This window comes from Phasianus colchicus, chromosome 25 (genome assembly GCF_987193195.1).
Source record: "Phasianus colchicus chromosome 25, bPhaCol1.hap1.1, whole genome shotgun sequence".
Taxonomy (NCBI): Eukaryota; Metazoa; Chordata; class Aves; order Galliformes; family Phasianidae; genus Phasianus; species Phasianus colchicus.
This window is the reverse complement of record NC_143460.1, coordinates 5,553,130-5,575,069: the sequence shown is the minus strand read 5'-3', so window position 1 is coordinate 5,575,069 and position 21,940 is coordinate 5,553,130. Positions and strand designations below refer to the sequence as shown.

Sequence of the window (21,940 nt, the reverse complement as noted above, 5' to 3'; positions counted from 1 at the left end):
CCCAGTATGAACTAACCCCTGTGCACAAACTGCTCTACAGCTGGTGGAGGTTTTGGGGTGGAGCATCCCTCCAGGCTGTGCTTCAGTTGCCCTTGGCCAGGCTGGGTTGGCCCAGTGCTGCCACGTTGGGTGTGTGAACTCTCTGCTCTGTGCTCTCTGGAGTTGGTTGTTCTTTCAGCCCATGTGCATTGCTGGGCTTCCCAAGGTGGGAAACACCAGTTCCCTGCTGGCAGGTCAGTTTGTCACCGTGCTGCTGTGCTGCTCTCCTTGTGTGGAGCTGTGGCTGTGTGCTTGCATTCAGGGGAAGCTGTGCTGTTGAATCGCAGCTGCTTCGTTAACTGAGCCACCAACGACCTGGCGTGTCCTTGACAGTCTGTGGAGCTCAGAGCTGCTCGGGGGAGTGGGATGACAGCAGCGTGGTGGAGGCTGCTCTGTCACTTTGTGTGTGACCGCAGTTGGGCACGTGCTGAGCTCCTGGTGGTGACCCCTCACTGATCCGCTGCCGTGCGGGTGGGTGAACCCTCTGCAGGGATGGCAGCTCCTCTGCAGATCTCACAGTGTGAGCTGTCAGCCCGTGCTGAGCTGTGCCCATGACTGACCGTGGAGGGTGGTGGCTCAGGGGTGCACTCTGCATCCCTGATCTCCACACCTGGGCGCCCATCTCCATTCCGTGCTGCCAGAAACACTCCCCAGCCTCTGCTGAAGTGCAGCGTTGGCCAAAGCTATGGTTTGTGTAGTGGTGGCCAAATGTTACCTCTCTGCAAATGTGTCATGTTTGATGGCACCGCAGCCTTTGTAGGGCTGGCAGAGGTGGCCCTGCACTTACAGCAGGGCAGCCTGCGTAAGCTGGGAGAGGTCACCGGAGCACAGCAACCACATGTGCTTTGTAGAGGCTATTTCTAACATCCAAATTACACGTTGCACATCAAGCACAGGCTGAGTGTCCTCATCAAAGCCGGGCGTGCTGGTGGTTCAGGATGAAAGGCACAGAGGCAGCGTGGCCCCGTGTGCTCGCTGCAGGTCCCTGGAGCAGCCCAGCAGCGTGCTGCAGCCATTTCTGTGGCCATCTCTTGCTGTCCACAGTGACTCTGTAGTGGCTGCTAATGGACAGAAATATCAGGATGCTCAGAGCCCAGCAGTGCCTGGGGAAGCGGTGCTGCCCGGAGTGCTTGAGCACAGCCTTGGAGTGCATGGCAGTGCTGTGCAGCTCTGCTCGCTGTTGGGTCAGAGCCTGCAGAGCTCTTCCAGCCCCACGAGTGGTTATTGCCTCTCCAAGCAGCGTGGCTGTTTGAGGTCACTCTTATGTGAATGTTATTCCTCTCTCAGTGCACCCGTGTGGCAGTGGTGAGGTTGTTGGGGTGGGAATTTATTTCCTTCTGGCAGCAGAACGGAGCTCCAGTGTTCAGAAATAGGGTGATCCGTGCTGTTGTGTGATAATGGTGGTGCTGAGAAATCCGTGCTGGTTTTTAAGGTTTCCTGTGGAAAAGCAGCAGAGCAAACATCTGAAGGCAAAACTACTCTAAGATGGGTTGGTGGAATAAATTCTTCCCCCAGAGAGCTTGAAAATTGTTGTTTCACATGGAGCTTTCCCAGGGCCTGGCTGTGTTTTGCCCCCAGATCCAACACTTCCAAAACCGCTGGATGTGAAGCGGTTCTTTTTGGGGAGGGGGGGACAACAGCTGCCAGGCACCAGCAGGCTGCCCACCCCCAGGGCTGTGTCTGTGCTGTGCACACAGGTTGTGGCCCCTCAGGCCGTGCTGCTGGCGCTGTGTGCTGCCAGGTGTGGGGACACTGCTGTTGGTGGCACTCGCAGGAGCTCTGCCAGCTCTGTGCCTTTTGCAGAGTCCTGCAGCCCCAGCTCTGTGCTGCTGCCCTCGTATGCCAGCAGCACCGTGCCCTCACTGCTGCCCTGCTGCGTCCCTGGGAGTTCCCAGCTCTGTGCTGTCCTGCACAGCTTCACGCCATGCAGTGCCAGAGAGTGGCATCCCCCATCCCCCCCCACCCCCTTTCCTGGTCCTTCCCCTGCCTTGGCCGGGGCTGTGCCCGCTGCGTGGGGAGGGGGATTAGTGCCAGGCCAACATGGAGCCACAACCTGTGCCCCTGGCACTGTGTCACCCCTGAGCAATGCCAGCACCCAGGGACAGCTGAGGGCACAGCCATGCGGGGTCCTGGCAGGGTTCTGCAGGACTGTGAGCTCTGCGGTGCCCGGTGACATTTTCCATCCTGAACCTCATTGTGCCACAGAGCAGGTGGCACTGGGTGATGTGTGGCAGTGGTGTCCCCAGGATGTGCTCGTGTGTGGCCTCAGATGCAGGTGCAGCTGCCTGCGTGCAGTGGGGATGGCTCTGTCTGTCGGGGTGGTTGGTCCCAGGTTTGGGTCTCGGGAGTGATGCTCAGAGATGTGGGAGGTGAGATGTGGCTCAGTCGTGCTGCAAAGTCATGTCCTCCTCTGGTGTGCAAACGCCCTCCTGGGAGAGCACAGAGATGGGAACGGGATCTGCAGCAGCTGCTCCTTTGGGGTGCTCTGGGGCAGCACAGCTGTGGGTCTGGGAGCACAGTGCTGCTGCCAAGAGGGAGAAGGGGAGCGGGGCTTCCCTGGTGCTGCTGCATTGCAGCTCCCAGCCGGGAGCGGAGCTGGGAAGGCAGGGGATGCTGCATTGCAGGGCTGAGATTAGAGCTGTGCAAATGGAGATGTTGGAGCGGCTGTGATGCTGTGCAGCGGCGCCCGGCGTGCCCTCAGATCCTCTCATCCTTCCTCTCATCTCTTTCTTCCACGTTTTGTTTCGCTCAAGCGTTTCCTTCATTCCTTACGCTGCTGTTTGCCTGGTCTGATTGAGGCAGCGACGTATTTCTTTTTAATTCAGAAGGGCTGAGGTTCCTCTCTGGAAGAAGCTGTTGGTGCCTGGCGGTCTGGCCTGAGGCATCCCCTGCAATCACAGTAGAAGGAATGAGCACCTGAAGGGCTGCTCTGTCACCGTGTGTCCCCACACTGTGTCTGTCCTGGCAGCAGTGTGAGCAGGTGGAGGTTTTGGTGTTGGTGGAGGGGTGCAGGAGGTGGCTGGGAGGCTGGATTTGGTGGCTGTGGTTCCTCCAGGGTTGGGCTGTGGGCTCACATCTGCCCCAGCCCTGTGCCATGTGCAGCCCTGTTGAGCGCTGCCCCACAGGATTGGGATCTTTGCTCTCTCCATTCCCTCCTCTACACTCTGTGTTGTGCCAGGTCGTGTCCCCAGCTGTGGCAGCTGACAGCGGGACCCTGCAGTGGGGCATCTGGGTGAGCTTCTTCAACAGGGAGCTCCTGAAGTGTGTCCTGCCCAGCCCTGATGGGCTTTATGGGAAGCCCAGCCCAGCTAACGCTGAGCTTCCGCCCAGGGACCGCAGCATCCCTGCTGGCAGTGCTGTCCCAGCCCGATGCTGAGCAGTGTGGCTCAGCCCCAGAGCAGCACTGAGTCACGTTCAAAGCTGCAGCTCAGGTACAGCTCCATTGCCAGCTATTTATAGACGTGTGAGCTCTCAGCATGGCAGAAGCTGAGAATAACTCCTGATCAGACTCCTATCCAAATCACACGCCTGCTGCCCGCGCACATCACCGCCTTCCTGGGCACAGCAAGTGCTGTGCTGGGCTGTGTGAGGCTGTGGGACTGGGAGCAGAGGTGCCCGTGTGCAGGACCTGGAGGTGGCATTGGCTCCTGGTGGCAGTGATCTGACACCGAGAAGGTGCACATGGATGGCGCAGGGAGAGCATCCTGCTGTGCATGGGGAGCGTGTGGTGGGATCGGTGGCACAGGGGAGGTGGGGCTGTGTGTCACTGGGGCCTGGCAGGTCGCATGGGCCCTTTTGTCAAAGCAAATTCCGCTCTGATAGCTCACCCCGTGTGATTTGAGGCTGGATGCATCACTTTCTGTAGCACTGTGGTTGATGCCAATGGCACCTGGACCCGGTGAGGTGCAGCAACCCCCCAGAATACCTACAGCATCTCTTGGGTTCAGCGTTAGGGACTGGCGTGTCCCCAGGCTGGGAGGGGCTGCAGGAAGCACAGACTCTGTGTCCTTCTGTCCTGCAGGCTGAGCGCGGCAGCTGGGGACCGGTTCACCAGCAGAGCAAACCCTCCTTCCTTCAGGGCAGGAGCATCTGTTGGAGGAAAGCAGACGGCCAGCAGCACCTCCAGCCATCTCCTCCTCGTTCCCTGAGCTCTCAGAGCTGTGCTTCTGCTGCGCTGTGCCGAGCAGCGTCCTGGTGAGCTGCAGATCCATCATCTTTCGGCCGCGCTCTGCAGAGCGCTCAGAAACGCCGTGCTATTTTCAGTTAGTTTTCCAAGTCGAGATTATTGGCTCGTGGGTCTCCGTTCCCAGATGGAGAACATGTGGCTGGTTCCTGCAAGGGGAGGGGATGGCCCCGCTCATAGCACAGCGTGGGGGATGAGCAGGGGGTGTTGTGGGGCTGCATGGAGAGCGGTGTGCGTGGGGGGGGGAGGAGCACGGGCTCGTGCACGAGGCACAGCAGTGTGCTGGTGAGGGGACCCCGACCCACAGCTCTGATTGAGGACACGTGTGAAGCTGCCCCACGTTCCCCCCAGCAGTGTCAGCCTGCAGAGCCCCCGGTGCTGCTCTGCTCCTCGTGGTGCTCGGGGGCAGAGGTGTTGATTTGTTTTGTTGCTAAGATTCTTGTTCCCTTTGTGGGAATAAAGCGAATTTTGTTTGGTTTAGGTTCTCTAAAGCTTCAAAGGGAAGTCGAATCCCGGCTGCCAGCTCCTTTCTGTGCAGCGGCGATGCCTGTTTTCCATCCCAAACCGTCCATGTTTTGTGGCTCAATAGCACATCCGACACAATGGCTTTAGAAATCCGACGCCTGCGTTTTGGACCCGCAGAGCTGAGGCACAGCCAAGGGATGCACAGGGTGCCAGAACCGTGCGCATGGGAAGGGAGGGAGAGAGAAGGAGGAGGAAGACAAACTTGCTCTGATGGGACGTTTCCAAGGAGATGGTGGTAACGATCTTTCGTTTCCATGCAGCTTCTCAGCCCTCTGCAAGGCGTTCTCGCTCCTAAGCAGATGTGACACACGTCCTGTGCAGAGGCTGGCCTGGAAGCTGCTGTAGGAGCGGATGGGGTGCGTGGAGCCCATGGCTGTGGGGCTGCCTGGGGGCCCCGTCCCATCGCTGCCACACTGGTGCTTGAGGTGGCAGTGCTGGAGCACGGTGCACTCCTTCCCTCCTACGTCAGTGCTGCTGGCTCATGCTGCATTGCCCAGCTGTGGGACGGGGCTGTGGGGTGGGGGCTTATGGGGAACCCATGGGGTCCCTGCTGAACCCCTGGGAGCAGCAGCCGGGTTCCAATGCCCCCGTGCTGCCCTTCCTCTCCAGGTTTCCCCCTGCGGAGCGGCAGCAGATGGGGCTGCAGTGGGGGCTGCCCCTGCTCTGTGCTCCCCTCATCCTCTGAGCCTCTCCGACTTCCCAGAAGGAGGAAGGGAAGTCTGGAGCACTGCTGCTCCCTGTGCAGGGCTGTGTTTGCTGGGAGAAAAACGGCCCAACCCCATCGCCTCCACGTTTGGCGGAGCAACGATCTCCTGGTGGATCTCATTGTGTTTTGTCCTGGAGAAGAAAACACATTTTATGGCCTTTTCTTTTCTTTTTTTTTTTTTTCTTTCAATGACTTTCCCATTTTTATTTTTTTTTTTTCTTGGTAAACTCTGCAACCACTTAGAGTGTTCCTGAAGGGACTAATTACTGCTGAGCTCATTGTGTGCATTTCGCCTTCAGCACTGCTGGTTGTGCTGCCTGGTTTGGATGGAGCCCGGGGTCACATGGCGTTTCCCTTTGCATCCTGTTCCCTGCTCTGTGCTATCTGTGGGGCTCCTGGTGCTCTCACTTCCCGGTTCAATAGCCTCCTTGTTGGTACTGCGCAGTCACAACCAACTTCCCCACTTTGTGCCTGTGTTGGTGGAGAGCGTATCCAGAAAAAGACAAATCACTTCCTCGTTGGAGTGGCTGATGCCTTCCCCCCCCCGCCGTGCTGGCTCTGGTTGTGTGTTGGGCCGGGGCTGCAGAGCCCCTTCTGAGAGCTCTGACTGCATGGCAGTGCTGCTTCCTATGCCGGAGAGCATCCGCTCCCCAGGCATCCCTCGCAGAGGGCAGGCCAGAAGGAAGAAAGGGGCAGAGCCTGATCCTTCTCCTCACTTTGTCTTTGGTAGCAAAAACAGCTGTTGCTTAGAAAGGCTTTTCCCGGGGGCAGGGCGAGGTGTGCAGAGCTGGAAGCAGCCGGAGGATGGTGCAGGTCCTGCTTGCCCCACTGTCACCATGGTGGTCCCACAGAAAGGCAGCAGTGCTAGGATGGGGCACTGTGCACACATGCATCCCTTCCCTTGTACGGCGTGCTCCAGGCACTGCAGCTACAATGAGGTTGTGGTAATAGTGCTGGTGGAGGGGGTGGGTGTGTGGTGGGACCCTGAGCCCTTCCCAGGGCTCCTCGTGGCATTGTTTCTCACTCTCCTCCATTGTAAGGACGTCACTCACACGCGGCTCCCGCAGCATCTGTCAGAACGCGTCCTCCCGTCCTTGGCTCTCCTGGGGAGAGGGAGCTGTTGGCCCCCTAATGAGCCTGACATCAATTAATCATCAGCCTCAAAATTAGCATTGTGGCAGTGTACGTGGGAGGGAAACCGTTCCCCAGATGGAAGTAAGAATAGCCTGGGTTGTCTCCCTGCTCCCTGGGGAGGTGGCGGCAATGGGGCCACTACTGCAGCAGAGTGGGGCTGGGGGTCCCTCACTCGTCTGCTGGGGGCTCCTGGGGACCCCCAGCCAGCCTTGGGGTCAGTGTCCTCATCGCAGAGCCTGGAGTGAAGCTCTGGGGTGGCCTCAGCACCAAAATGGTCTTCTGTGGGTGAAGGAAATTCATTTGGGTCACCAGACCCTCTGTGTCCAGGTGCACTGTCCCTCTCCAGGGTGGTGGCAGCTCTGTGCCTTCAGCAGCTTGGATTCATAGGATCGGTTGGGAAGGATGGGAAGGACTGCTAAGATCAGTGAGCTCTGCTGTAAGAAGGTGCTTGGTGCAGAGTGGAGGAGGACATTTGGCTTTCCTGCTGGTGATGCGTGAGGGCTCCTCGGCTGTTGGGTGACGGATGGACAGACCAGACCAAGTGTCCAGCAGAGCCCAGCTGAGGCCACGGAGAATTTTGTTTGCAACGCATTGCTCTGCACAAAGCTCTCAGTCACAAGGAGAAGGGGACAAAGGGTTCCCTGTTCCTCCCGTCCCACTGGGTGCAATTCCAACAGTTAAAAAGCAAATGTGAGTTGTTTGTCTCTGTGAATATAAAGCTTCCCCAAGCATGGCTGTGTTCTGGCTGGGAGCGGGGCGGCTGGCTCTGCTAATGACTGTGTGCTCGTTTGGAGCTCTGCTCACTGCAAATGGGAGCCAGTGTGAGCCAAGAGCCTTTCCCTGCTACCCCTGTTAGGGGGACGTGGGATGAGGAGGGGACAGCAGTGGGTGCAGGGCACACAGCAGCAGTGTGGGGGGATGGGTTTGGGAAGCTGCCTGAGCTCAGGTTGCTGATCTCCTGGTGTTGGTTCCAGCAGGAAGGGGATGGGTGTGCATGGATGATGGTGCTGGGCAGTGCCAGGTGCCCATCACTCAGCCTCACAGCGAGTGTGGGGCTGGAGGAGCCCCTCAGCACGTGGATGTATCTGTGCTGCCTGTGTGGAGCACGCATGGCAGCAATGGGGTCACTGAGGCAGCGTCAGTGCTGACGGCACCCGGTGCTCTGTGGCTGTGGGGAGCTCAACCCCAAATCTGTGGGAGCTGAGCTGTGCTCTCTGGCAGTGGTGGAGGGCAGGGGTGTGGGCAGGTGGGGTGTGGGGCTGCACTGGGGCGTTCTGTGCTCACTGTGAGAGTGCTTCCCCGCCGTTCCTCCCAGTGCCACAAGGACACCGGGGCAGGGCGGTGCTGGGACGTGGGATGGGGGGCAAACCAAAGCCCAGCTCAGTCTTCTGGGTGCAGCCACAGGTGGGTGCCGGACCCCCAGCACCCAAAACCTCCCTGCAGGCAGACCATGGCAACGTCCCCAGATGTGCAGCACATCTGGTGGGCACCGAAGCAGTTAAGAGAAGGGCCGATTTGTGCTCTAAGAAACCCGCAGCTCCTTCCTTAGATCCCGTGAATCGGCCCATTGCCTGGGTTGGATAAAGCCCCATTGATCCATGCTCTCCCCACAGCTCGGAGCGCAGCAGCTCGGGGCTCTGTGGCAGCACGGCGCTCTCCCAGCTTTTCTCTTCCTCCGCTGCTGAAGCAGAATCAGGTGAAATCGCCATGGCAACGAGCAGATGACAGCGAGTCTTGTTGCCTTGGAAATGAGACAGGGAAAAAAAAAAAAAAAAGACCCAAAAAAACCCACCCAAAAGAGCCATCTGGAATTCTGAATTTCCACCATGTCCGCCCCGTGGCTTGTGCTGGGTGTGGAGCAGCACCATCTGCCCCCAGGGTTTCACTTTGCTTTTGTCCCCCGTTTCTGGTTTGGATAAATTTGGATCCCCTCGAGCTGCTGGGGGCTGCTGCAGGCTCAGAGTACCAGGGCTGAGCGCGGCCGTGTTGCATGGGGCACACATAGGTTGCACTGTGGGGGAGCACAGAGCTGTGGGGAAACTGAGGCACGGTGCTGACCGACCCTGCTCTGGGAAGCAGCCCTGGTGCGTGGGGCTCAGTCTGACCAGCGGGGGGATTTCAGGCAGTCCTGGGCTGGAGGTGTGACAGGCTGAGCAGCTTGAGCTCGTCCTGATGGAGACAGAACTGCATTGGATGTGCAGGTGGGGTGGTTTGGGGCCAAGCATCCATTGAAAGAATAACCCGCAAATGGGCTGGGGGCCCGGGCTGGATCTCTCCAGCGTGTTTGCTTGGAAAGTAGTGTATGGGAGAGACCCAATTAACTAGATTTATGGCTGCTCCAGCCTGAGAAAGTCTGAATCCCTTTTAAAAGCTTGGCTCGCTGCAGCCAGAGCGGGTTCAGGCTCCAGGTCTCCCAGCCCTGCCCTCATTAGGAGGAGCCATTCACTTAGCAGCAGTGCCCCAGAAGTGCTGATTCGGCTCAAGTCCCATCCCGGCTGTCACTGCTGCTAATTTGCTGCTCCTGCCTGCTGCCAGCAGGGAGCTGGCACGTGCTGCAGGGAGGGCAGGAAAACAGACACGGTTATGGGACTGGTCACAGGTATGGGGCTGGTCATAGGTGTGGGGCCGGCTGTGACTGTGGGGATGGCCGTGGTTTATGGGATGGCCCAGACTGTGCCTTGCACATGCTGTCCCTGCCAGCTTTGCCCACTGTCACCCCTTTGTTTGACCCCCCATTGGGGCTGAGCCCAGGGCACACTGAGATGCATCCATCCTCATCCCCATGGCCGGTGTCACTCCGGGGTCATGGAGAAGGAAGGACTCATTAAACCACAGGGAGAAAGATGACGAGCTGTGACCGCCGCCTGCCCAGCAGCATGAATCAGAAGTGGATGTAAGAATGGAGGATAAAGCCACGTTACTCCACGTGGGAACACAGCTGTCGGCACGCCAAGCTGGGGTCCCCCAGTCGTGTGCTGCAGGCTGGAACCTGCAGGGTCCTGGGTTCTGCTCTGCCCCCAGCTGCAGCGGGTTCTGGGTTGGAGGCAGCAGGAGGAAGAGGTTGTGAAACACTTCACAGGGGCAGCAGCCTCTGCAGGCTGAGCAGCTCCCTGTGGCGGAGCAGCGCCCCGAAGCACAGCCCTGATTGCGCACGCAGCCCTGCCTCCCTGCGCCCGTGTGTGGGGTTGGCTGCCACGTGGCCCACATGCGCACAGCCTCACAGCAGCCCTCCCAGCCAAAGCACATGGGGTGCACGTGGGGTGCGGAGCCGCCGGCCCAGCGGGAGGCGATGGCCGTGTGCGGAAACGCGCTGTCACGAGCTGCAGGAGCTGATGGTTTCCTCATTCCTGGGTGTTCTTGGCCACGTCTGCAGTGCCCGGCTATGGGGTGTGGTAGAGCAGCTGGCGCTGCTGGGTGAAGGAAGTCTGCGTGTGCAGATGGTGGTTGGGGTGAGCCGGGTGTTGTGCCTCAGTTTCCCCACCACCATTTGTTCGTAAGGACAGAGCTGCTGGGGCGATGGCAGGCAGGCAGGGTGAGGGGCAGCAGGATGAGGGCTGTGGGAGCAGCACGGTGGGCACAGGGCCGGGGTTGGGGCTGCGCTTCTGAGCTGGGACGGAGGAGACGCGCCGAGCAGGAGCTCTGTGGGACACGTCCCTGGTGGGCAGCCAGCCCAGCCCAGGCTGAGTGCCTGACTGACCCCGCGGCTGAGCCGGCCCTGCTGCTCTGCGTGCCGGCAGCTGCAAACATCTGGCTGCAGCAGCTTGCTAAATCGATGAGTGGAGGAATCCGGCGCGCCGCCGCCGTTCCCACACTGCAGCCCTTCCCGGAGCTCCGGTTTCGGCAGGGCTCAGCGGCCCCTCACCAACACCTGGCAGAGGGGCTGCGGTGCTGCCCCGAGTGCAGTGTGTGGAGGGGCCCTGCCTGTGTTCAGGTGAGCCAGTGCGCCAACGTGTCCCCATAGGAGGATGCTGGCTCCCTCTGTCCCCAGGTGCAGAGCAGGCTGACGGCTGGTTCTGCCCCACGTGCCCCATCCACGCTGTGTCTGCAGCCCCCAGACCCCTCCTCGCTGCCTGCACATCCCTGTGTGCCATGCTGGGTGCCCCACATTCCAGCCCTGGCTGGGGGCTCTGCTGGTGCTTGCCAGCCCCGCTCACCCCACTGTGCTGTGGGCTTTCACCTGCTTCATTTAACCTGTCTCATCGCGGCTGCCTGTGCTCATCACTGCCTCGTAGGGTCACACGGAAAGTGGGGCTGCATGGCTGGGGGTGGTGCACAGTCAGGGATGGGGCAGCGCTGCTGAGCCTGTGGCACTGCCTGCAGCAGGGATGCAGATTGTGGGTGCTGGGGACGAGGGGGCACGGGCCCTGCTTGTGTGCTGACCGTGCAGCCCCCCTGATCCCCACAGCTCTCCTGGTGCTGTTGCACAGCCCGAGGGCTGTGTGCCTTGGTGTGTTAAGAGGAGCCGACCCCCTCCTGCTGCCCTTGGAGATGTGGCTGTGGTTCACTGCAGAGCTGCGGTCACAGCCCAAAGGCTTGGAATCGGGGGTCACACCCAGCTGGGGTGTGCATCAGTGTGTCAGGAGCACATGGAGGGGGGAAGCTGTGCCCCAGGCTCAGCAGCACTGTGCCAGCTGCCAATGAAAGGAGGTGGTGACCCCAAAGCTGTGTGTGTGCACCTGTGTATGTGTGTGTAAGCATGTGTGCACGCAGGTGTGTGCACATATGTACATGGGGATGTGCTCCCAGCACAGCATTTCTGGAGCAGAAGTCCCTGTCCCAGTGGGGCTCTGCCCCTGCTGCCCGGGGTTCCCTCCTCCTGGTCCCGCCGCCCTGCTCCCAGGGAGGTGGCATTTATTTGTGGTGCAGCAAAATGATTTGGATGCAGCTTGGGAGCCCTTCCAGCCCTGCCCCATCCCCTCTCAGGTGGCAGAGGGGGACTCGGGGAGGGGGCAGGACGTGGTCAGAGGCACTTTGTCCCATCCCAGCCTCCTCCTTCTCCCCCCACAGACCCCGAGTCCCAGAGGAAGAGGACGGTGCAGAATGTTCTGGACCTTCGGCAGAACCTGGAGGAGACCATGTCCAGCCTGCGGGGCTCCCAGGTGTCTCACAGGTGAGAACTCAGCCCCCCCGCCCCCCTCCCCATCCTTCCTGGGGTTCCAGCTGGGGGAAGCTGTGCTGCTGTCGCCCCCAGCCCCACGTTCTGCAGCCACGCCTGGAAGCCGGGCTTTGCAGCAGGCTGCGCTGGGCGAGCAGCTGCGAGCATCCTCTGGTTGTCTGTTGCCACCTCGTGGTCTCGCTGCACGCTTCAGTTTTGTGTTGGAAGGGACGAGCAGCAGCAGCTCGCCGTCCCTGTCATCCTCCCCTGGCGCTGTGCTCCCCCGATGAAGAATTTCTCTCTGCTCAGCATTTCTTCTTGCAGAAGCTCACCCAGATCTTTGGGATCCCCTCTGCGCTTTGCACATCTCCGAGCTGAAGGGAGCGGAGCCCTGGGATTTGCACGGCTGTGTTCCCTGAGCCGGCGATTTCCTGGCTTTACCCACTGCAGCTCTGCAGCTCTGCTTGGTGTGAGAGCTGCCGTGCTGCCCGCGCCCCAGCAGGGCTGCTTTGCATTTCCTTTGCATTCCCTTTGCATTCGTCTGTATCAGATTCCATCGGCCGCCTTCTCATGCAGTGCTCGGCTCGGCGGCTCCTCAGCAAATCCTGTCAGCCACTCTTAGGGAAATAGGACAGGGATTATGGGCGATTAAATTAGCCTTGCTGGTGGGTTTCGTCCCTCCTTTCCTTGATGGTTTATGAGTGTTCCCCTTGGCTGAGGGCTTAGACAGATCCCTGCCATGGAGACGGCCCATCAATGGGTGGTGGGCCTCCATGCTGGGTTCTTCCATCCAGTGGACGCCTGACACTGCCCTGTGTCTGTTCTGGGGCGCAGCGTTGTTGCTGGGAGGTTTCACAGCCCTCGGGCTTTTCTGCTCAGCCTCTGCCCTGAGCTGCCAAAAGCACAGCTTTAAACAGCCCTTGTGCTGCCAACCAAACGCCCCTTTTAGCTGCCTCTTGCAGTTCTGCTTTAACAAACTTCCCGGTTTTTATACAGTTCCCTCTTTTCAGTTCCACGCTGCAGTCGGGTTTGGCTTCTGCTGCTCATGCAGGAGCGCTGGGCCCACGTGGCTGCAGCAGTGGAGCGGCTCCTGATGGCAGCGTGGAGCTGAGCTGATGGCTGTGGGCTCCACAGGAGCTGCTCCAAGAACTGATCATTTGTGGTGTCTAAATTGAGTCGCAGCATCACTCCCTGCCGTGCCCGAAATACACCCCAAAGGTGGGGGGCTGCGAGCCCCTGGACCGGCCCAGAGGGGCACACGCTCAGCAGCACGGTGGGGCTTTCCCTGGTGGATCCCTGTTAACAGGGCTCAGCACGACCCTGGGGAGCCCTGCGGGGATGGGGAGCTCTGTGCCATGCTGAGGAGCTGCCCCTTTTGCTTTTGCAGCCTCAGCCCCTGCTGGGATGTGTGGGGCAATGGGCAGGGGTGCACGGGGCATGGCCTGTGCGTTGTTCGTGTCCCTCTGCACCATCTATATGGGGAATCCCCAGCAATGGGCAAAGCAGGGTCTGCTGGAGCCCGGGGAAGCAGGGTCCTCGATCCTCCTGCAGCTCAGAGCACAAGGGGAGCAGGCACCATGGCGCCCGCAGCCGCTGGAGGGAGTGGGCACCACCAAACACATGCAGACCGCACGGCCATCCTTGCAGGACCTGGAATGCACAGTGTGTGGGCTGTGCTGGCTGCTGGGGGTCGGTAACCCTGCAGGTGACCCTGACCCTACTGGTAGCCCTAACCCTGACCCCGTCCCCGCAGCTCCCTGGAGATGACGTGCTATGACAGCGACGAAGCCAACCCGCGCAGCGTCTCCAGCCTGTCGAACCGCTCCTCGCCGCTCTCCTGGCGCTATGGGCAGTCCAGCCCACGGCTGCAGGCGGGGGACGCGCCGTCGGTGGGGGGCGGCTGCCGCTCCGAGGGCACCCCCGGCTGGTACATGCACGGCGAGCGGGCGCATTACTCACACACCATGCCCATGCGCAGCCCCAGCAAGCTGAGCCACATCTCCCGGCTGGAGCTGGTGGAGGCGTTGGACAGCGACGACGTGGAGCTGAAGTCGGGATATATGAGCGACAGTGATTTGATGGGGAAGACCCTGACGGAGGACGATGACATCACCACGGGGTGAGTGCCCGGATCGGGGGCCGGTAGCAGAGCAGAGGGCTGATAAGGAGCAGCGTGGGGCTGGGCTGACGGTTGGATTTGGTGACTTTGGGAGTCTTTTCTGGCCGCGATGCTTCTGTGGCTGTATGAAAAGCACGCAGTGAGCGGCTGCCAACAGCAGCACTGCTATGTTCAGAAGTGCTCCCTCTGTTTCCACCAATGGATCTGAGCACTGGTGGCACATAATGGGACCAGTGGGATGGGATCCCAGCATCCCAGCAAGAGCAGGGCACCAAGGTTTTGATGTCACTGGCTTGGCACCATGTTGTCCCCTCGCTATGGGTCCCCCCAGACCTCCATCCCCCCAGCCCAGGGCATCTCCAGCCCAGCACATCGTGTTTCACTCCCACTGAGCTGGTGAGGTGCCCCTGGCTCTGGCGGGCCTCCAGGGCTTCAGCATATTGCAGGTTTCCTGTTTCAGTGCACGAGAAAATAAATAACCAGAATTTGAGTTGTCCCAGAGCAGGAGGAGGTATTTGGCTCCAGCCCTGGATGGGTGTCCAGAGTCACGTCAGCTCCTAGCGGGACCGAGCACAGCCTGTGCATTCACACCACCCTGGGGCACCGGGGTCCTTCTGGAGCTGTGCTGTGCTGGGGCTCAGTGCGATCCCTTCTGGGTACCCCGTTGGTGGTGTGTCACCAGCACTGTGGGGTGGGCCTGGAGGGGAGGGGAAAGCTGCATGGGGAGCCCATGCCTGGGGTACTGTGCTCAGCTCTCAAGTTGCATTGGGGTGGCTGAGATTGGGAATCAGAGAGGAGTGCCCAAGCTTGGAACGGGCAGGGGTCCCATCCCTGGGTGTATTTTGGTGATGGGTGGACATGGCACCAAGGGACGTGTTTTAGTGGTGGGATTTGGTGGGTCAGGGTGATGGCTGGACCTGAGGATCTTGAAGGACTCCACCAGCCCATATGTCTCTGTGATTCTTCCCTCGTGCTGGCAGGGCATGGGGCTGCTTTCCCGACAGGGAGCACTCCCTGAGCACAGAGCAGCCCCACAGCACCACAGCCATCCTCCTCTGCTGCCTCTGACCTAGAAAGCAAACACCGCCCCAGGCCGCATCTCCCCGTGCCGCTAATGCACCGGGCAGGAGCTGCAGATGGGGCCGTCAGCCCCCGGGTCCCTGCTGCTGGGGCACTGCCTCCATGCAATGCGCCGGCGCACACATGGGCTTGTAGGGCAGTGGGTCAGAGCCACCCCCAGTGCTGTGACACAGCCCCGTGGAGGGGGATGTGGTGACACAGCCCCGTGGAGACTGCGGGGCTGCGGGATGGGACCTGGCTGGGAAAGCTCAGGAGAGCGGGACAAGGTATGGGGGCTGTGGGTGGGAGGTGGGGCCCCATGGGGTGGGGTGGCTGTGGGGAGCCCCTGGCTGGGCTGAGGACGTCTCCTGGGCTCTGATGACCCTTGGCCCCCATCTCACCGCAGGCTTGGCTGGGTGCTGCTGCCCACCCCAAGGCACAGTGGTGTGATTTTTGGGCTGGGATGCAGCCACGCTGGGCGTGTTCGTGTGCAGACCTGTGCGTGAATCAGGCGGAAGCGGAGGAGGCAGAGATCACTCAGGCGGGGCTTTTCAAGTCGGGTTTTGCCTGGTTCCAACTGCCCATGCTGCAGCTCCATGGCTGCATTTCTGCTGTGCATTCGATGAGCTGATCTGAGCAGCTCTGGCACCGTGAGGGCTGCGGCGTGCCGGGGCAGCCAGCTCTGCCCGGCTCCGAGCCGCCCCGCCACGTCTCCCGTGGAGAGAGCCCTGCATGACGTCGTGCTTTCCGCCGCCCTCCTTGTGCCAGATCCTTCGTCATCCCGCCCGTTCCCTGCTGCTTCCCCACAATGCTGGCACAGCAAAATGCAGAGCCCTGGGATGCTCCGGGTGTCCCCTTAGGGCCGTGCTGCACCGCTGTGCCGGACCCACTGTGCACTGTGCCCACTGCCGAGGGTGACCCCAGGACCAATATGATTTCGGGGGATCCTTTCACTCTCATTTATCATTGGGGAGGAGTAGAGATGTTGTTGCATCCCATTGTGGTGTGAGCATCCACACGTCCATGGCTCTGCTTGTAGGCACAGAGCGGAGCCGCTGCACCAACCGTTAATGCTGGGATCGGGGGTGACGCATGGCTTGGGGATACAGATGTGCCCACTCTGGTTCTGCTGCACTCCGGTGCTGGCTGGGCTCCGGCTTCCTCACAGCTCCTGGAGCTCAGAGCTGGGAGCAGATGTTTGGCTCTGATCCCTGCAAGCAGCAGGGGAGCGGCCGCCCTCCTCCCCTTCTCCGAGTGGGATTGGTGCGGGCGCGCTTCTCCCTTCCCTTCACCACCCGCGCTCGGCGCTGACCCCCAGCCTGACCCCCAGCACCATCCCGGCGAGCAGTGAGCTCAGCACTCAGGAGGGACGTCCCGCGGGGTGCGGCCGTGGCCCCGCACGTGGCCCTGCGTGTGTTTGGGGCCGTTGGGGAGCAGCGGGGAAGCGATGCTGGATAAATATTTGCTGCGCCGTGCTGCGTGTCGGGGCTCAGCAGGGCTCCTGAATCCATCCGGGTTGAGGGCGAGCTGGGGATGATCCCAGAAAAGGGCCCCAGAACCCCGCTGGGCACCACCACTGTTGAAGTGTGCTCCTCTGTGCTGCGCTGTGTCGGATTTGTTCCTGATGTGGAGTTTGCTCCGGGAGCCCATTGCAGATTCCTGCACGTGGGGCTCCCCAAGGCCAGGATTCTGCATTGGGTGTTTTGCAAATGGGCTCAGGGGCTGCCAGGGGATGATCCAGGGTTGACAGCTGTCCCTGCCGTGGTCCTCCAGCCCTGTCCCTGCTCTGCAGCAGGCTGTCACCAGGGAATGGGACCGAAGAAGTGGGACTGGGGCACTTGCTGTCCCAGCTCAAGCCTGGAGGAGTGGAGAGTGAGGAGGGGCTCTCAGGCTTGTGGCCACTTTCTTGTTCCTGGGGGGCATGGGGACCGGGGTTGGGGTTTTCTTGCAGCCCAGGAGCTCGCAGCATGGCTCTGCACCATGGTTCTGCTGCTTGCCACGTGCCGCTTTGCCACATGTGAAGGAGCCCGGCTGCTGCAGGCAGAGGTGTCCGAGGGCTTGTCCAGACATGGGGAAAAATAGGAATTTCGCAAGCAGGCTGAGTCACACCCCCCACCCCGGCGCTGCGCTGGGACTCACTGACCTCCTCATGCAGGGCCCTGAGCACCGCTCTGAGGGCCCCCATCCCCCAGCAGCCCGAGGTCCCCACACAGGGATGCGCTTCATCTGGGGTTTGCAGTGCTTTGGGGGAGCGGAGAGGTGGCCTGATGCTCCTCCCTGTGTGCCCTGCAGCGGGGCTGTGGCTGGCTGTCGGGGTGAGATGGGGTGTGATGCTGATCCTCCCCCCTTTGGGTGAGCGCAGGCAATTCGGACCAGCTTGCTGCCTCAGTTTTCCCACCTGCGAGGTGAGGTCTCTGAGCACGGCTTTGATGGAGGATGCTGCCAGGGAAGCGCCCAGTCCTCCCACCCCCCCCCAGTAGTGATTTGTGAAGCTAATTGGTTTTTCTGCCCCATTAAGTGAATGAGAAGGGAAGAGCCCATTTCCCTGCATTTCCCAACAGTCCTGCTGGGAGCTGATGGGGAATAGTGGTGGCCATTTGCACGTCCCCAGAGCTCTCTTCGTGCCAGCGACTTCTGGACATGGGGTGTGGAGACCCCTCAGAGCCACAGCCCTATAGAAACGGGTCTGTGCAAGTCCTGCACCTCCATTGTTGCCATGACTATGGCAGAGCAAGAGAAAAGGGCCAGGGCAGACCAAGAGAGCTCAGTATCCCCAGGGGGGGTCATCTGGGGTCAGTGGGGGCAGGTGAGAGGCAAAACCCATCGGGTGAAGACAACGCGGGGTGCACCATCCCACGTCCCCTCCTTGCTCCCGGCGCTAAGCTGCTGCTGGAGGCTTCCGGAGGACCGCACCGCACCGCACCGCCTCGAGCGAGCGGGGATGAGCGGCGGGAGGGAGCCAAGAGGCGTTGCCGTGCGAGGACAGCGAGGAAGGAATTACTTATTTCCATGCCCGCAGGGACCGGTGCTGTTTTGCTAAAGCTGCACTTAACCCTCTCTGCCCGCTGCGGGCGAAGAGGTCCCAGCGTGCGTCGTGCCTGGGGGGGGGCAGCCACAGAAACAGATGCAAAGGGTCCGTGGTGCCGTGCATACGGGGTTGGGGGGGGGGTCCTGAAGCAGCCCCCCGTGCACGCTGCACGAGGGTTGAGCCCAGGAGGCTCTGGGGCTGCAAACTGGGGGTGCTGGGAGCATTGGAGGTGGTGGTGGAGTAACGGGGGGGCCGTGCTGAGGATTGTGCTGGGGGCACTGGGCCGGGGGGTGCCAGGAGCTGAGGGAGGGGGGGGGAGGGGGGGGATTGAGGTGCTATGAGGCTGGGGATGCTGCCCACATGGGCTGGACCTGGAGCTGCCTTACAGGGATGTGGGGTTCATTGCGGGGCACCGCAGGGCCGTGGGCTGTGATTGGGGGAGGCCATTCTGGCCGGTGGGTGGGACCCCAGCCCCATTTCGATGGGCCGGGCGGAGCGGGGGGAGCCGAGCGGTGCGGAGCGGGTCCCTTTGTCGCCGAGCCGGGCCGGACCGGGGCCGCTGCCGCTTTAACGCGGTGGGGCGGTCCCGCTGCCGCCGCCCCTCCCGCCGCGCCCGCGGGGCCGCAGCCACGGGCAGCAGCATGCTGCGGGCCGGGAGGCCGCGCCGCGCCCCGCGCCTGGTCGCCAGGTAGGGCCCGGCACCGCACCGCCCCGCATCGGGACCGGCACCGGCGGACGCGGCGCGGCTCGGGGCGGGGCGGGCGCATTGCGGGCGGGCGGCTCCCGGCCCGGCGGTGCGGCGGCTCCGGGGCGCGGGGCTTTGTCTGCAGGGCCCGGAGCCCCGGGGCCGCGCCGCGGGAGGGCTTTGTCTCGGTTGCACCGGGGGAGGGCGGTGCGGCCCCGCCCGCGATCCCCGCAGCTCCCGGTGCCGGGTTGCGGGGTGGTTGCGGGGTGGGCTCGGCGCGGTGCCGGCGCGCAGATCGCCGCTAAGATGGAGGGGCTGCGGGCGTGCGGCACAAAGCCGGGCTGAGCTCTGACCCCGCTGCCCGCACGGCCCCGCGGCGCAGCCCCCGGACCGCGGCACGTCGGGGTGCCCCGTGCCGCCCATCGCCCGGGGGCTGCCGCCCCCCCCGGGGCACGGCGTCCCCCCGGAGGTGCCGTGGGCGCCCGCCCGGATCCCTCGCCGTGTTTGCGGCGCTCGCTGCGGTGCGGTGCTGTGGCTGCTGCTCGCGGCGGGGTTGCAGGGTGACCTTGGCTGCAGGACCGCTGGTTTTGCCCATCGCGGGTTGGCTGCTGCGTTCAGCCGGAGCCGTCACTGCCCGGGGTGATGCTTTCCTTGCAGGCTGACTGCCCCGGTGCAGTGCTCGGTTTTGGGGACCCCTTTGCGTGCCGGCTGGAGGCACTGAGTGCTCTGAGGACGTTTCCTGCACCCTGCAGCTTTGCTGGGGCTTGGCAGAGCTGGGAAGTGCTTGGAGAGCTGGATGCCCTGGAACATGGAGGATTGGGGGTGTTGGGTTCCTCCAGCCCCCATGTTCCCCTTTAACGGCAGTTCTGCGTATGCCAACACCCTGAGCCTCCACGTGAGACTTCTGGGGTCTCCCGTTGGGCTGGGAGGAGCTGCGGAGGACCCACCTTGGGCTCAGTCACATCCGGGGGTGCAGCTCCCCAAGGCTCTGCCCCGGCTCCGTGCCGTGCTGAGTGCTGCCTGCTGCGGGGATGGTAGCGAGAGATGCTGATGTGGAGTGGTGGAGGAGCTTTGCTTTGTGTTTTGGGGATTTCTGTCCCGGTGAGAAATCCCCAGAGCTGGGTTGGTGGTGGGGGATCTGGGAGCCGGGCAGCCCCGTGGCACTTCCTGGGCACGTGGCTGTAATTAAATCCCTTCCTGGGCAGCGGTGCTTTGCTGCAGGGATGCAGGGGGCTGTGTCTGTTCCGGTCCCTGTGTTTGGGAAGGCCAGCAGGGGCAGGACTTGGATCTCGCGGTGCCCTGCCGGGGTCTGCAGAGGCTGTGGGATCTCACAAGACGTGATGGGGCCTCTGCCCCGGGGCTGGACTCTGCTCGCCCATCCATGAATCTCCGGTGCACGACAGCAGCTGTGCTCCTGGGGACCGTGTGGGGTGGGGCAGCTCATCCCGACCCCCCGCCATAGGGACGGGCATCCACTGTGCAGCCCTGCAGGAAGCTGTGTGTGTTTCCCAGTCATGTTTTGGCTCCCCTGGGATTTCCAGCTCAGTGACCCCAGCACCCTTCATTTCTGGCAGAGCTCACTCCCCAGCCCCAGGGTAGGGGTTTGCAGACCCCAGCCCAGCACCTGGTGCTGTGCTGCAGGACACTGAGCTAACTTGGCATCCCTGTGTTTGGGTGTCCCTGGACCCCAGGTGGCAGAGATGCTTGGTGGGTGCCATCCCTGCCTGCCCTGTCCCCAGGGCTGCTGTGTCACTTGTGTGATGCTTCTCAGTTCCCCAGCTGCTGCTGCTTGTTGGGCTCCTGCTTTTCTGTGATGCCGGTGCTGCGGTGCAGACTCTTCTGCTGGGGACCCCGCGGCTCTGCTCCCTTCTCCTCCACCACTGCTTCTCCCTCCCAGCCCAATTCGGGGCTGCAGGGGCCTCGCTGACCTACTGAGCCGTTGACCTGAAAGGGGCTGTGCTCACCCTGCTGGAAGACGCCCATGCTGAGTGACAGCCCTGGAGATGGGCTTGTGCACGCTCCGCTGCGCCCTCGGCACGGAGCAGCTGTTGGGGCACACAGAGGTGCTGCGTCCCTGCGGGCGCTGGGCGGCCAAGGAAGGGTGGAGGCTGCAGGATGCTTGGATGGTGTGCTCTGTGTTTGGTCCCTGCCCTTTCTGGGAATCCTCCCGACCCTCTGGGTGGAACCGCTTGCAGGGGGCTCGGTGCCAACCCCGGTGCAGGTGGTGGCCCCCCGTGCTGCCGTGTCCGTAAAACATCTCTCTGGGGCCTTAGTGGGGAAATCGCGGGGTTTGAAGGCTCTGCCAGGCTGGGCTGCAGCCATCTGTGGCTGCCAAGTGTCGGCTCCCTGCCAGGCTGACGGGGCTGAGGTTGGAGCCCTGGGGTGGAGCGGAGCCGGTGGGTGGCAGGGGACGGCCGGGCCGGGGGGGCTGACGCCAGCTGTGCCATTGCAGCTGGGATGAGAGCAGCTCCATCAGCAGCGGCCTCAGCGATGCCTCTGACAACCTCAGCTCCGAGGAGTTCAATGCCAGCTCCTCGCTCAACTCCCTGCCCTCCACCCCCACGGCCTCGCGCAGGAACTCGGCCATAGCGGTAGGTGCTGCCATCCCCTCCGGGCAGTGTGGCGCTGCCTGGGGAAACCGAGGCACGGCAGAGCCATGGCGCGATGATGCGGTGGGGCTGTGAGCACCCGTGGGTGCCCGGTGCCCCCCATCCCCTGGTGCACCCATGGCTCTGTTCTGCCCGCAGCTGCGCACCGACTCTGAGAAGCGCTCGCTGGCAGAGAGCGGGCTGAGCTGGTACGGGGAGGCGGACGACAAGGCGCCCAAGAAGCTGGACTACGACAGCAGCAGCCTCAAGATGGAGCACGGCTCCTCCAAGTGGCGGCGGGAGCCTGCAGAGAGCTGCGAGGAGGGTTCCAAGGGTGGAGAGCTGAAGAAGCCGGTCAGCCTGGGCACCCCCGGCTCCCTCAAGAAGGGCAAAACCCCACCGGTGGCAGTGACCTCTCCCATCACCCACACGGCCCAGAGCACCCTCAAAGTGGCAGGTGAGGCCGGGATGGGGCAGGGCACGGCTCCTCTGGGGGGGAGGTGGTGGTGGTAGATGGGAAGAGGGGAGGTTACAATTAGATATGGGAGGAAATCCTTTACTCAGAGCACGGTGAGGCTCTGGCACCGCTGCCCAGAGCTCTGGGTGCCCCATCACTAGAGGTGCGTGGGGCCACAGACAGGTCCTGGGCAGCCTGAGCTGAAGGGGGGCACCCAGCCCACGGCAGGGATCGGGGCTGGGTGATCTTTAAGGTCCCTTCCAACCCAACTGTTCCTTCCTCTCTGTCATCTCTGCTTTCCCATCTCCATTGCTTCCCTCAG

At 62.1% G+C, this 21,940-nt stretch overlaps 1 protein-coding gene across 5 annotated transcripts in view; it reads left to right on the top strand.

The window, feature by feature from the left end:
* The window catches only part of NAV1 (neuron navigator 1), a 46,853-nt gene that overhangs the window by 11,355 nt on the left and 13,558 nt on the right, over positions 1–21,940 (top strand). For 4 of the 5 annotated variants that reach the window (XM_090124777.1, XM_090124776.1, XM_031608675.2 and 1 more), the window contains 4 exons: positions 11,595–11,697; positions 13,436–13,801; positions 21,026–21,164; positions 21,321–21,618. In XM_090124777.1, coding sequence (XP_089980903.1) covers positions 11,595–11,697; positions 13,436–13,801; positions 21,026–21,164; positions 21,321–21,618 — 906 coding nt within the window. Of the gene's footprint in view, positions 1–11,594; positions 11,698–13,435; positions 13,802–18,504; positions 18,577–21,025; positions 21,165–21,320; positions 21,619–21,940 lie in introns of those variants that run through there. The other variant, XM_090124778.1, reaches the window with a different exon arrangement.